Below are 16,023 nucleotides of genomic sequence, written 5' to 3'. Positions count from 1 at the left end.
ATTATTTTGTTCAGTTCTTTACTATTCAAAGTCACACTATCTTGTAAACACAGTCATGTCGCTATTTCTTTACAGTGTAAGCACACAAGGAAATAAAGTTGAGGAAGAGAGGAGAAAATAGAGAATATAACACATAAAGGCATAAACAGAACACCAGCCAAAGAATTTGAATATATACGTATTGGATGCTATCTTACATTTTCTGCATGTCAAAACATGTTTTTTTCTGGAAACTATTTGCATATTTTGCTCAACACAACACAAAGCTCTCCATTTCCATTCACATTGAAGCTTGGACATCATCACGTTAGGATGGACACAGCTCTGCTCAACAATACTAACACAAGTGCATCATGCATTGTGGAGTCCTCAGTGGAACAGGTCTTGTGTCCAACTGCCTACTCTATTTTCTTTATTGTGGGCTTTCCGGCTAACTGCCTGTCTCTGTATGTAGCCTGGATGCTGATGAGGAATGGGAACAGCATGGCAGTCTACCTCGTGAACCTGTCCATCTCTGACCTGCTCTACATACTCTCCCTGCCTGTGTGGATTCATCTGGCCCGGCCGCAAAATACTGTAGACCGGGGTCTCTGCAGTTTAGTGGCTGTAATCATGTACAACAGCTTTTACGTGGGCTCGGGCCTCCTTTGCTGCATCTCTGTCGATCGCTATCTGGCAATCGTCTATCCTCTCCACTTTCACTGGGTCCGAGAGGTGAGGACAGCAGCAGTTGTGAGCATTGCTGTTTGGACTTTGGAAGTGGCCATTCACATTATCTTACTGGACCACACGGGGGCACTGCAAGACTCAAGATCCCTGTGTGTGGAGCAAATACCCATGACACAAGAAGCAGCCAACCTCTCCCTTATACGAGTTGCCTTAGGTTTTTTGATCCCTGTCTTTATCATGACCTTTTGCTATCAGCAGATTGTGCAATCTCTCGAACAGAGCACCTCCATCCTGGCAGAGGAGCGCAAGAAAGTGGGACTGTTGTTGTTCTTCATTTTACTGATCTACATAGTGTCCTTTGTGCCCTATCAGACTGTTATGCTGCTCAGAGCCATACTGGAGCCCGGGTCCTGCATCTGGGCCACGAGTCTTAGAGTTCCCTACATAGTCACAGTGGCCACGACCACCTTAAACAGTACACTGGATCCTATAGTATACTGTTTAATCAGTCAGAGTGCTCAGAAAGAGATTAGGAAAGTTGTAAAGAAAGGTTGGGGAGTTTTCATGAAGAGGATATGGTCAAAGAGCGCAGCTGGAATTCAGTCAGTTTCCTAAGAACTGAATTATATATTTGTTTGATTTTTTTATTTATAATTACAAATGAAATTGGAAAACAATTATTACTTTGGGCTGTGTAGTTTAAAAAAATATTCCAATGTTCATAAATTGCTCCCTTTTTACTGAAATTCATTGTTTATGCTAAACATGTAATTTCTATGTGTGTGTGTGTGTGTGTGTGTGTGTGTGTGTGTGTGTGTGTGTGTGTGTGTGTGTGTGTGTGTGTGTGTATGTGTGTTATTAGTTTTTTGTTTCCTTTCTTCCTTTACTTTTTGTGTCCTTCTGAAACCAAATCCACACCCTTGTGCTAAAATTTTATTAAAGATGATCTCTTTTATCTCCGCTGCAGCACATAGGGAACTAAAATGTGTGAGTTTTGCCCCAGTTTTGTTTTTGTTTTAGCTTTGTTTTGTTTTTTTGTGTATTTATAGCTTATTTTCTTAATCATTTTGTCTTAGTTATTTATTTCACTTATTTTTTTGTACTTCTTGTCTGTTTATGTGAGGCAGGGGGGAGGGGGTGGGGGTTGTGTATGTATTGTATGTGTTTACTTATTCAGTTTCTTTTTTTGTCCGTATGTAAAAAAATAAAATTGTAAAACCACTCAAATAAAAGTAAAAAAAAAAAAAAAAAAGATGATCTCTTTTATAACTAATGTACCGTGGCTGACTGGTATAAAAATATAAAGCTGTATTTTTTGGTACATTCATTTTGGATAAAACAAAGGTTAATGCCCTCTTTAGGTGCAAACATCTCCCTGTGTTTAGATGGACACAATTGGGTACCAAAAAGAATTTGAATTTGGATTATCCCAATTTTAGCTGTCTTACTTTGCTAAAGACTCATGTCAACCATGGATAAACTTTTTAATACGTTTTACACAGAGTAAGGACTGTGGATGTTGTCCCCCATATAAAATTGAAATTGCTTTTAGAAGGGATCTCTTTGTGGCTAGTATGGACAGGAGGAACAATTATAGCGACCACATATGCTATCCAAGTACATAATGGAGATATGTGAATATTGTTTCTCAGACAGATAATGTGTCCCTATCCTTTAGGGGCACATAGGTTCAGCATAACAAACAGAACAACCAGCTGTAACAACATAACTACGTAATGGAAACAATTGTTCAACCGGATATGTTTTCCTTTATCAGACAATAATCAGCATCACCTTTGCCTGGGCCCATGTCTATATTGACACATCAAACATAAAGACTCATAAACAGTCTCATATAGATTTAGTACCCAAGTTAAATGTGCCATGTGGTCCTGTAATACCGGTAGTTTGCTCTGTCATGGCCTGTCACCCAGTTAATAGGGAGGCAGCTGCAGACTCTTCCTGTTTCTTTAAGCTGGCTGATTAGGCAATGGAAGACATGTCAACTGAATGAATCCTCATTGCATGAGTTTTTTTCAATTTTAACAATAATAGATTTTATGGAGAAAGTTTGGAGTGGAAACACAACTGAATGAAGTGTAAGTCGACTTTCACGTTTTGAATTGAGTTAATGCTTTTCCTTATAAAATACTAGTTTGATATTTGCAGACTTAGAGGACCATACCAAAGGTTTTTCGTGTTTTAGCCAAACTTATTGCTAAACAGTTTTTCAGATCGATGTCCCACCTTCCATAAAGACCATTGCTTTCTATAGATTTCTGAAAGTAAAAATGACTAGGCTTTAGATAGATAATCCATCACAGATAACATTTGATCGACTTGTTTTCGCTTCATTGCTGTCATGTGGTTATGCATTTGCCAGCAGGATGTATTGTGAAATCAGCTCCTTGTTGGTCACATATTTTAGAACCGGCTACATTAGTTGTGAGTGAAATGTTTTTAGTAGTAGTTGAAGATAAAAATAACATTATTCTGACAAAAAAATTATTAAATAATCACAGTGATGGATTACTAATTTGGACACAGATCTCCTACCGTCTGCAAAATGATATTACAAATGACATTAATGTATTAAAACTAAAAGTTGTTGAAAGAAGGTGGACACAAACCTAAAGACTTGGAAAGAAAATATTAAACATGGTAGTAGAAATAGGGACTGTAATTTGCTACAACTACCCTTGCGGGGTACTTTTAAGGGTCAGGGTAACGTTGGGGATCTCTCAGAGGCATTGTTTTTCCTTTAAACGTTTTCAAAATCAATGCAGCAACCCTTTGTGTTGGAGGATACACCTAACTTTCTTATGTCAATAATTCATTTTCTGAGGCAATATTTGGTAAATACATAATACGCTCTGGTTTAAAGGGGAAGGAACTAAATCTCAAAACTAGCGAATAGAAGAAAAAAAAGCAGGTAAAGGTTGCTTGATTTTTTTGCAGTTTTGAGTCTGTCACTTATATTTGTAAGTTATATATAAAACAAATAGTTTAAAGGTTTAAAATATATTGAGTTACATGCTGTTATTTCCAGCCAAAATAACTTAATTGGATATCATGTTCATGTTTCTGTCAGAGAAACCAAGGGCGTCCTAATGCTTGTATTCATATCTTACTCATTGATGAAGATCCTTGAGTGAAGTTTCATCACGTAGTGGGAGTGAGTAGGGATCAGTTTGGAATTAGGCCTCAGTCTCAAGCATCGTTCTGAATCCCAGATTTTTCAAAATGCAACTCCATTGGCATATTTCAATTGATTGTCTTGGACTGCTTCAACACCCTCAGGTTGTAACATAGGCTTTCTATTAAATGTGTGTTGTCTAAACAATCCATAAATCATGAGCTATTTATTAATTTACAAACTTGAGAAAGCTACAACCACGACACTGCAGTTAATATTCAGAAGTTTGTAAAATAGTACACTGTAAACAATTGCTGTACATTTACAACAGGATTTCAACAGAATTAACCTGTTATTTATTAAAACAGCATTTAACTGTTAATGTAAAAGGCAGTCTGTTAAATTACAGTCCTTTGCTGTTATTTTATGGAACGGTAATGTTTTTCAAAAATACTGAACTTTCCTGTTAATTTACCATTAAACTTGGAAGGGACAACTTGACGTGAGCTGCCTGCACATGTGAAGCTTATACAATTTTCCTCATTAATCCTCATCCATCCACATCTTAACTAATAAGTGTTGTTTACTTTATGTCCTCTGGTTAAGCTTAGTTGAGTTATATTTACATGGAAATGGAAAGTACAGTTAACGTAATTAAACCAAGTTAGTCTTACTTAACTGAAGAGTGGTGTTTAATCGGTAGAATTAAGGAAACGGATTGCCTTAGATAAATCAAGTAAGCACAACAAAGTGTATTGTAGAGACGCCTCCTTTCCCACAATGACTTGCACTGGACTAAACTTTTGTTATGTTGCTTTTTGCACCCTCAGTGAAGGGGATGTTTCATTCCATTACATCACTATGCATTTTGTTTAAATAGAAAATATCTGTTGTTTCTTTGGTTATAACGAAACGGTTTGTGGACATCTTAAGCCAGATCCCTAGTTCAACTCAAGAGACAATTTACAGTGAATCATTCCATTGAACTTGACATTTTGTAACAAGTTTCTTGAAGTGACAAACAGAAGTTGCTTTCTGTGTTTAGCATTGTATCAAATAGGGGAGATAGTAAACTTATATATGGAATGAAACACCTCTGCCCAATAAAATATAACATCCCCTTCACTCATGGTGCAAACAGCCACACAAACATTTAGTCCAGGTTCATCCCTTTTTTTCTCATTAACATAATCCTGTCAATTTTAGTGACAGTAAAATAATGTTAATTTAACAGTACTATAATGGCAACCCTGCTGCCAGCTGATCAATGTTTTTTTACAGGGAAATTTCTAACAGTGTACTCTTTCCAGTGAACTGAGCTCAAAGATTATAATCAGTGCCCTTTTAATTTAAAGGGTTAGGTAGGCCTACGTATATATCATGTCATGCTGTATGCATTGTTGTATTTCTTCCTTATTTCCTTTCTTGTTGTTTCCCTAAAGGTGTGACTGTGAGCATATCATGAACGCCACATCTGCAATGGACAACTTAACCATGGCTACTACCAATCATTCAGAGTGTTACTTGGTTGACAGTGCATTGAGGAGGAGGTCATTTCTGTGTTTCTACCTGAGTATCATCATCACTGCTATCCCGTCCAACGCCTTCTCTCTCTACGTGTCCTGGCAGCACATTAGACAGAAGAATGAGCTCGGTGTGTATCTATTCAGCCTGGCCCTGAGTGACCTCACCTCCACTATTGGCCTCTCTCTGTGGGTGGACTACCTGTGGAGGGGACTGTGGGCCCACGGAGGCTATGTCTGTGTGCTATCTGTCTACTTTCTATTCACTAACTTTTACACCAGCGACGCTCTCCTCTGCTGCATCGCTGTTGACCGCTACCTGGCAGTGGTTCATCCGTTTAAGTACACTTTCTTGAGGAAAGTTAGCACGGCGACAGTGGTCAGTGTTGCCATTTGGGTGCTGGTGGTCTGTTTCAACGCCACCACCATCACCTGGGAGGATTCATTCTTTGAAAACAAAAACAAATCAGTGTGCTTTGATATCTTCCTCCCGCTGTCGGACAACTTGGCTCGAGCTAACGTAGCACGCTTCTTCGTGGGCTTCCTTGTTCCCATTCTCCTAGTGGTGTTTTCCACCTGGGGGATCTGCCAGGCGGTGAAATCCAACCAGGCCACAGAGGAAAAGGAACGCAAACGGATTTCAAAGCTGCTGACAGTGGTTCTGCTCTGCCTTTTATTCTGCCTGGGACCTGTCCACGTCATGATGCTTCTGCGCCTACTGGTGGACGACTGCAGGAGAGTGGCATGGTACTTCTACCCATACAAGATCAGCATAGCTATTTCAAGCCTCAACTGCCTCGTAGACCCTCTGCTTTACTGCTTCATTACTAGGACAGGGAAGGCAAATGTCAATCAGGTTGTTCTCTTCTTCCAAGTGAAGAGGAGGAGCAGAGATGAAGGTGTGGTGTAGGTTTTTATAAAGCACAGGACAATTCTGCACAGTGGGGGTCAAAGTCAAATGACAATAAGAACACACATTTAAGTGGAGAAGGTCTTTGATAAATGTTTTCATAATAACAATATATCAAGCAATGTGATGATGAGAAAGGGGCTGCTTGTGGTCATGAACCAATGCAGAATTATCACTTGAATATGTGGCTCCCCTCAGCTTTATGGGGCTCTCTCTGATTCTGACTTTGATTTAATGGTGTATTCCATTAGGAACTACCATTTTAAAATGACAGTTCATTTGGCAGATGTACCTGTATAATATTTCACACTTCATCTGTAGGCTGTGTCTCGTATGCTCAGAAAAATGCTTTGTTTGCTGGTCTAAGGTGCTGAAAACTTATCTTGATAAACGTGGATATATGAGGCCCTCTAGTGGACAGTATAAGTGTAGCAAACTGTTAACTGCTTACACTTATTATATAAACCTCTTCTGCGATACCTTTGCATAAATTGTTTTGTAACGTAACATTTTTTATAACAGCAATTACTTAATAAGGAAATTCAGGAATGCCTTAAACATAGTCCTTAATCATTATTTTAACAACAGGATGTTTTAACCCGGATCTAAGAGGTGGTCTGCATAACAAAGTAACCATATACAGACAAATGCAGCTCACACACATGCATGTAACATACAACACTTGCACACATAGAATTAACATTGAAGGGACCAGCGTTATGTCCCCAGATGGGAGGTAAGCCCCTATAGAATAGATTTTTCCCTAAAAGTGTTTTTTTTATCTTTATTTATATTAACCGAAGAAGAATATCACAGCCTCAGGGGTGGGCAACCCTGCTGGATTTCCATTTTTAGTTTTTTTAAGATTTCTCATTTTCTTAATTTCTCATTTTGCAGTCATGCCTTCATAACAGCAAAGGCTGAGAAAGACATGTGCTTTTCCATGTGAGTCTTTGTCCTGCCTCTCTCCCCCATCCATCCATGTCAGATATAACGCTTCATCAAACACTGAATAACCTGCATCAGCAGAACCTGAAGCCTATTAAGCTCATCTGTACTCATCTTCTCACCTTCCGCTGCCCTTCACTGTATCACAACCAGCCTTCTCTATATGTAAAGTACATGAAAGGAGATGAAGATAACAGAGGATCATCAGGTTTTGTCAGTGAATGCCTGGCTCACCTGGATGTTGGCAGAGCTTCAGCTGTGACACGTGTGAGAGCGTCTGCCCCCTCTCAGGCGTGATGACTGAATGTGGCTGTAATCTACACTGCTGATCTACACTGCTCAAACAAACCTTTGGCAATTTGGTTGGAAAAAATTTAAAATATATTTTTCTCTGGCAGCTGTTACTGGTGCTGGGTGTATAGTAGGCAAGCAAGCTGTGTCAGGGAAGTGTCTGATACGCGTGCGTGCCACAGAGAAGACACTGCGGTCAAGCCAGCCGACCCATCGAAAATGACAGTCAAGCCAGCCGACCCAAGTTTTTGCTGTGCCTGTTTGTACTAGCCATTACGGTTATAGCGCCACAGAACTAGTTTCAAAATAAAAGCATAGTTTCCAAATAAATGCCTTTGTCTGGTACATACCAGAAGACAGTAAATAAAAGCAAATACTATCAAAGGAAATGTACGGACGTTGTGATATGTACTTTCAAAATAAAAGCCCAACTAATTGACAAATGTAAGCTTATGTCAATATTTTTTTTATTGGAGATTTAAAAGGAAACGCCTTGTTATCACAGACTAATTCCAAATCAGGGTTATAGTACACAACCCCATAGTGTGACCCAGTAAGTTTCAAGACCTTCTGATAGTAGTAGTTTCAAAATAAAAGCCCACTAGAAATTGAAAATATGAGAGAAATTAGATATGATTTTGGATTCAATTAAAAAAAAAACGCCCTGTTATTCCAGAGTCATTCCACTGCAGGGTCATAGTTCACAACCCCATGAGGCCAAACAAAAAGTTTCAGGACATTCTGATGTGTAGTTTCAAAATAAAAGCCCACTAGATATTGAAAATATGAGACAAATTAGATATGATTTTGGATTCAATTAAAAAAAAAACGCCCTGTTATTCCAGACTCATTCCACTGCAGGGTCATAGTTCACAACCCCATGAGGTCACACAAGAAGTTTCAGGACATTCTGAAGTGTACTTTCAGAATAAAAGACCACTAGATATTGAAATATGAGACAAATTAGATATGATTTTGGATTCAATTTAAAAAAGAAACGCCCTGTTATTCCAGAGTCATTCCACTGCAGGGTCATAGTTCACAACCCCATGAGGTCACACAAGACGTTTCAGGACATTCTGATGTGTACTTTCAGAATAAAAGCCCACTAGATATTGAAAATATGAGACAAATTAGATATGATTTTGGATTACATTTTTTTTTTAAACGCCCTGTTATTCCAGAGTCATTCCACTCCAGGGTCATAGTTCACGACACCATGAGGCCACACAAAAGGTTTCAGGACATTCTGATGTGTACTTTCAGAATAAAAGCCCACTAGATATTGAAAATATGAGACAAATTAGATATGATTTTGGATTACATTTTTTTTTTAAACGCCCTGTTATTCCAGAGTCATTCCACTCCAGGGTCATAGTTCACGACCCCATGAGGCCACACAAAAGGTTTCAGGACATTCTGATGTGTAGTTTCAAAATAAAAGCCCACTAGAAAATCATATCTAATTTCTCTCATATTTTCGATATCTAGTGGGCTTTTATTTTGAAACTACACATCAGAATGTCCTGAAACTTCTTGGGTGACCTCATGGGGTTGTGAACTATGACCCTGGAGTGGAATGACTTTGGAATAACAGGGCGTTTTTTTTTTAATTGAATCCAAAATCATATCTAATTTGTCTCATATTTTCAATATCTAGTGGGCTTTTATTCTGAAAGTACACATCAGAATGTCCTGAAACTTCGTGTGTGACCTCATGGGGTTGTGAACTATGACCCTGGAGTGGAATGACTCTGGAATAACAGGGCGTTTTTTTTAATTGAATCCAAAATCATATCTAATTTGTCTCATATTTTCAATATCTAGTGGGCTTTTATTCTGAAAGTACACATCAGAATGTCCTGAAACTTCTTGTGTTACCTCATGGGGTTGTGAACTATGACCCTGCAGTGGAATGACTCTGGAATAACAGGGCGTCTTTTTTTAAATTGAATCCAAAATCATATCTAATTTGTCTCATATTTTCAATATCTAGTGGGCTTTTATTTTGAAACTACACATCAGAATGTCCTGAAACTTCTTGTGTGGCCTCATGGGGTCGTGAACTATGACCCTGCAGTGGAATGACTCTGGAATAACAGGGCGTTTCTTTTAAAAATTGAATCCAAAATCATATCTAATTTGTCTCATATTTTCAATATCTAGTGGGCTTTTATTCTGAAACTACACATCAGAATGTCCTGAAACTTCTTGTGTTACCTCATGGGGTTGTGAACTATGACCCTGCAGTGGAATGACTCTGGAATAACAGGGCGTCTTTTTTTAAATTGAATCCAAAATCATATCTAATTTCTCTCATATTTTCAATTTCTAGTGGGCTTTTATTTTGAAACTACACATCAGAATGTCCTGAAACTTCTTGTGTGGCCTCATGGGGTCGTGAACTATGACCCTGCAGTGGAATGACTCTGGAATAACAGGGCGTTTCTTTTAAAAATTGAATCCAAAATCATATCTAATTTGTCTCATATTTTCAATATCTAGTGGGCTTTTATTCTGAAACTACACATCAGAATGTCCTGAAACTTATTGTATGACCTCATGGGGTTGTGAACTATGACCCTGGAGTGGAATGAGTCTGGAATAACAGGGCGTTTTTTTTTAATTGAATCCAAAATCATATCTAATTTCTCTCATATTTTCAATTTCTAGTGGGCTTTTATTTTGAAACTACTACTATCAGAAGGTCTTGAAACTTACTGGGTCACACTATGGGGTTGTGTACTATAACCCTGATTTGGAATTAGTGATAACAAGGCGTTTCCTTTTAAATCTCCAATAAAAAAAACTATTGACATAAGCTTACATTTGTCAATTAGTTGGGATTTTATTTTGAAAGTACATATCACAACGTCCATACATTTCCTTTGATAGTATTTGCTTTTATTTACTGTCTTCTGGTATGTACCAGACAAAGGCATTTATTTGGAAACTATGCTTTTATTTTGAAACTAGTTCTGTGGCGCTATAACCGTAATGGCTAGTACAAACAGGCACAGCAAAAACTTGGGTCGGCTGGCTTGACTGTCATTTTCGATGGGTCGGCTGGCTTGACCGCAGTCAAATACTGCATGTTCTAAAAAAGGAAACAAATGGACAAATATATCAGTGAAGAGTTGTGCGGTAACAACATTACGTAATGTAAACTAAGAATAGAATCCATTTAGTTTATTTATTATTGTAGCCTTTTATGAATAAATAAGGCTTTCAAAATCTTTACATTCAGCATTTTCTTTTCAACTTTAAACTGGTTTTCGCAGTCTGACTCAGCCATAAGAACAGTTATCGTCAGTCACTAAAGAGAAGAGAAGCTGAGGGCATTGAGTTTTTGTTTCACTGGCTCCTTTACGTCTGCATTTGAAATGGATCATTGGTTTGTGTGGTGAAATATTGCTTTAAAAAGACCCCTGGATGTTGCAGTATTTTATTTCAATTCATTATTCATATTCACTTCTGACTAAAGACCATTGGTCGCATTTTAAACAGAATTATTTATATTAAACTTTCATTAATTGAAAACATTTATATTTTCTCAAGATAAATCCTTTGGAGGGGATTTATATGATTAAAACACTGGTATTTTTAATGTATTGTCAACACGTATTATCCTAATTAACTTACAGTAACGTGATATTTCTGTCAAAATTAAAGACCACTGTAAACCCTATAGTAAGTGCCTGTATTCTTTATAGAATTTACTGTTTTAAGCATTGTTTTGTCTATTGTCTGAATTTGCCGTTGTCACATCATTCAGATGATTATTAATAAATCCTTTACAGGTAACAATATGAAACGACAATGCAGGTAAATGAAAATAAATATGACCAAGGGCCATCGAAGAGTAAAACCATAAATTTTCGACTAAACTTCCATACTGTCAAGTCCATCCAATCCAAAATCTGGTCGTGAATGCGAACCCAACTCCTGTTCAGAGCTAAAGCGTTCTGTGGTTCTTTAGTTTCACGTCACATGAGGTACTTGATTCATCAGTTTCTCTTGAGTGGTTTGGATGACATCACATTACACCTCTCTTCACCTCAGTTTCTCAGCTGTCTCAGGTTTGCCCCCCACCTCCAGTGTTCTTCCAGCCTTAAAGCCATTCGTGAGTGTTATTGTTTTTTGAGGATTACCTAAAATAGCAACACATGTCCTCCATTTTCTTCATTTGATAAAAGCACAAGGTCAAAACCACCCACAGACTCAATGAGTCATTCTACTTTGATTTGGAATCCAAGTTGCGCTAGAAAAGAGTGGGAGTCAAGAGCCATTTCTGTTCAGTTAGTTCTGGTGAAAAGTTGCAGAATTGCCTGTCACATAAAAAGCTTTATGCATGTCTAAAGATGGTGATGAGTTATGTTACAGAAGCCGTCTTTGTGAGCGATTCATGGCCATTCTGAACATGTTTAAGACAAACTGAAAGTGAACAGGATTGATTATTCAACACACTTGATTTATTTGCAAAAGGGTGTGAAATAATTACTGGATTCAGAGAGGGCTGATTTTCCCATTGTTTCCGTGGCTATACCTTTACTTGAGATTGCCTTTGTTTAAGCAATTGTGAGATTGGTTGGATCAGGATGCGTGCCCATGCATGCTGGGTCCACTTCACACTCTCTGGGTGAGACACACAAGCCTTTATTCTCATTCCTCCACGCTCCAAAACAATTCTCATTTGACGGATTCATGATTCTTCGATAGGATGTGAGAAGCCACCCATCACAGTAGCCTCTCCGCCCACACGTTGTCGAATAACACAGTTGATAGATCTGTGGTTCAACACCAAGCCCACACAAACAATATAGGAACATTATTTGTCTATTAGTATATTGCTGCGTACAGTATGAGCCACATTAGTACCACATTAATAATAATGGGTCAACCCACCCACCCATTTGAGACTGCAAATGTAATATTCCTGTTATTTACCTGTATAGCATGCACATTACTGGTAATTAGCTATTAAGTTTGATTAAAAATGTCCCTGTAATTTTCTATCACGTCATTCTGAGATTTTGTTGCTCCCCCACAATGCAACATCATACCTACTTCAGCTGCATCATCATCATCTTCATCATCATGATATAATGCAAAGTGTAATTATATTCATAACCAGGATTATGTGAGGGCCATAAAATACTTTCTGTGGCCTCAGAGAGAAGATATGCAGTCAAGGGTTAATGTTACCCTGGAAGGAGCTGGATCACAAGTTGATTTACCACTCAATTAGGAGAACACCTATGCAATGCAATGCATCAGCCTGCTCTTTGCTGTCTTCATCTAGTACATGGTGACAGGGGTTGATTATCTCTTGTGTGTTTGCACAGGATGAGGGAAGATACTTTAAAAATTATAATTAGTTTTGAGAAACAAGAAAGCCTGTATTTCTTCTACCTATTGTTGTTTATGTGATTACTGTAATGTATCTGTTTGAGAAAAGTTCCTTTAAGGCGTTCTGATCCATGGCTTGATGCTTGATTGACATGTTTGTTAAGAGGGTTATTGTTTTTCTGTTTCCTGCTGTGTTGTAAGACCCGCCCAACCAGACGCTTCCAAATCCATGATTGATTGACATGGGTTAATTGACTCATATCACATGAATAGAAAAGAAAACACTCAAAACATTCCTGTTTGTATCATCGTGGGTGGGAGAGGCGCCACATTAACTATTGAGGGACAGAGAAATCAAAGAGCAGGAGAGGAGGGAGGTGTAGCAGGTTGAGGTCACTTCCACCTTGAAGGAAAACAACCACACACACACACACACCACGCAATTTCAATTACAGGTAATTTATAGCTGTGCCTTTACTGACCTGCCTCCCAGATTCATTATTTTGTGGTGCTGTCAGCTATTTTTTTTTTTCTTGGATGCCATGCTCACTTTTTCACACGTGACTTTGAGGCTTTCGTGCTTGGCATGCACTGAAGGAGACCTTGGGCTCCAGCTTCCTACAGCTGGGAGTCTCTTACGTAATGATGAATTTTGACATTTAATTACCCAAAAGCTTGCAATGTGAACATTTTGAAGACATGAAAAGAGTAAAGAAGTTAATAACTTCAACTGCAAAGAGAAGATATGCTTTGTGGACTTATTCTGTTTGAATACATTTGGTAAGTTGGGAGCATTTTACAGTGTCCTCATATGACTTGTTTTCCTTTTTAATGGCAAACAGTTGTGTAAAAATACACTAGATGCTACAGATATATTGCAGAAACATTTTATGCTGAAGGTCAAATTACAATTTTCCTTTAGTGATGTTACATGGAGCTTAATTACTCAAGTTACCCTATACATTTCAGGGGAAGACTTTTAATTTAGCCCAAACAATTTCAATAAACATTTTAGTCAAACATTCACATTCATCACAATTTCCCATCATATGTGTGCCTTAATATATTGAGAGGATTATGGCCAAACACAGAAAAAGTAATATAGCCTATGTAACCGCCTATAATAGCAAGTTGCCTTCTGGCCATATACACTCTGTCAGTTAATCGACCGCCAGCTAAATAGAGTTGTTTTCATTGGTTGTGTAGTTGTAGGCAAACATATAATAAAAAATTATTAATAAGTTTTGGTAGGATTTTTGATGAAGTATATATACATAACCTTTATGTATATGCTTATCAGGAACTCATTAACAGTCCTCTTAATAGCTGGTCTTTGAGTTGGGCGCACTCACATGAAATAATAAAAAACCTTCAATAGCCTTTTTTTAGAAAAGATGTTGCAGAGAGAAAAGCACACGAACATGAAATTAACGATGACTGAATCCTATTTAGCTGCTTCAGTTAGAGTTGTGGTACTGTACGTGCTGGCTCACTCCCATGGCTCACTGTTCCCTTAAATAGAACGAAGCCCTCGTAAACTGTATGAGTAACACCTTTTTTTTTTACTACAAGGACAAGTCATATTTTCTGCCATGAAAAAATCCTACAATATGGTTTGTAGCAATGCCCTTGGAGAAGCAATGCCCTTCCAATATAACATCAACGTAAATTGAATGTATATGCGAATGCAGCTATTAGAACAGAAATAACCACCTTTTTTACATTTCTTTTGTCATGTTTATTATCTGGAAAAAGGCACTCACTACATTACTGTGATCTGTTCATAAAATAAACTGTACAACAAATGGACACTCACAGGTCATGGTCATGGAGAGGTTAATGTTAGTCATATCAGATAAACAGGTTACAAATACAACCAGTGGATGTGTGTGTAATTCACCATATAGAAATGCATGCAACGCACGCTAGTGATACATTTAATAACTCTGCAAAATTCAAAGTTGCCATTGGGTTGTAGTATCAGGGCCTGTATGGGAAATACAAATAAAGTTACAAATGGATATTTCACCGAGTGAATCTCGAGGACCTACACTATTTGACAGTGTGAATATGTTAAACTGAGTTTCAGTAAGGAAAAATATGTATATTAAGAAAAAGAAGAAACATGACACATTTAGTTCATATTTTACAGTTCAATGGAAAATTCAACTCAAGTGCTTGGCTGTTACAAAAAGTAGTAAACACAGCAAATGCAAACATGCTTGGTGAGTACAAAATCAACAGCATCACATTCATGAATTAAAAAGTTGAGGAAGTAGTCTCAAGACATTTGTGATTAAGTGAATGTCATTATACAAAAAAAAAGGTTTTTAAAACATTGCTGACAATCTCATGGCCAAAGGTGATTAAATGTGTATCTGTCAGGTGAAATCCTGCTCGGTGCTTATCCACAATTTAGAAAATGGTGGCAACTAGTTAGAGAATAACATTGGTACATTGGTTTCCACCAAACATACAGAAATACTATTTTTATATCAGCTGTCATTTCAAGCTTCCAAGTTAGTGTAAATTAATTAACTGATATGGTTGTGTTTTAATAACCATGCACAATCAATATTAAGATTTGTTTTTATGAGCTCCTAGTACGTAGTACTTTTTTATCCTAAGGCTACATTTTGAAAATCAAATACCATGTAGGGATAATTGAACGTGACAGCAAGGTAAAAACTCGTACTGTCTATTGATCCAGCAGAAACACAACCTTTAACTCTCTATTCATTACAAGTCCTTTTGTAGCGGCCGCTGAGCTAAAAATAGCCACCACACTATGAGATGACAAAGCGGAGGTCGATAATGTTTCTGGAGATGGATGTCATTAAGCTAGCTCTCTGTATGTCCTGCCCACGTTGTCAAATAATAAGATTCAACATTAACAAAAATGCCATTGCCCAAGCGTCTCCGAAATGTCGTCAGCGCTGAAGGGCAAGGAAGCAGTGAAGGTAGCTCCTGTAGAAAGTAAAGTTCTCAAGCAGCCCGTTCTACGGTAGCATCTGATATGAGGTATTTTGACCACAGCCTCTTCTGTCTCTTCGATTCATTAATTTTTTGGCAGTACATTTTCTTCCCATGGCTATGGCACGATGACTGAATTTCATGGGAGCAGCTCCAATCAAAGCATAGGAAACAGAAAAGGCACATTTCTTGACATCTCAAAGGAGCATGCACTCTTGTTCCAT

The 16,023-nt window shown here is 37.9% G+C and overlaps 2 protein-coding genes across 2 annotated transcripts; both read left to right on the top strand.

Annotated features, from left to right (window-relative positions):
• Window positions 1–372: 372 nt before the first annotated feature.
• On the top strand, window positions 373–1,284 carry LOC307261672 (G-protein coupled receptor 4-like; the record flags this gene model as incomplete). Its single annotated transcript, XM_080042245.1, has 1 exon — window positions 373–1,284. Exon 1 carries the CDS (start codon window positions 460–462, stop codon window positions 1,282–1,284), a length of 825 nt encoding a protein of 274 aa, XP_079898371.1. The 5' UTR covers window positions 373–459.
• Window positions 1,285–2,655: 1,371 nt separating this feature from the next.
• Window positions 2,656–6,238, top strand: gpr65 (G protein-coupled receptor 65; the record flags this gene model as incomplete). Its single annotated transcript, XM_080041802.1, has 2 exons — window positions 2,656–2,768; window positions 5,248–6,238. Exon 2 carries the CDS (start codon window positions 5,267–5,269, stop codon window positions 6,236–6,238), a length of 972 nt encoding a protein of 323 aa, XP_079897928.1. The 5' UTR covers window positions 2,656–2,768; window positions 5,248–5,266.
• Window positions 6,239–16,023: the final 9,785 nt, after the last annotated feature.

The sequence above is a fragment of the Ammodytes marinus genome (genome assembly GCF_949987685.1).
Source record: "Ammodytes marinus genome assembly, chromosome: 15".
Taxonomy (NCBI): Eukaryota; Metazoa; Chordata; class Actinopteri; order Uranoscopiformes; family Ammodytidae; genus Ammodytes; species Ammodytes marinus.
Note: the sequence above shows the minus strand (reverse complement) of the source record. Positions and strands in the feature narration are given on the sequence as shown.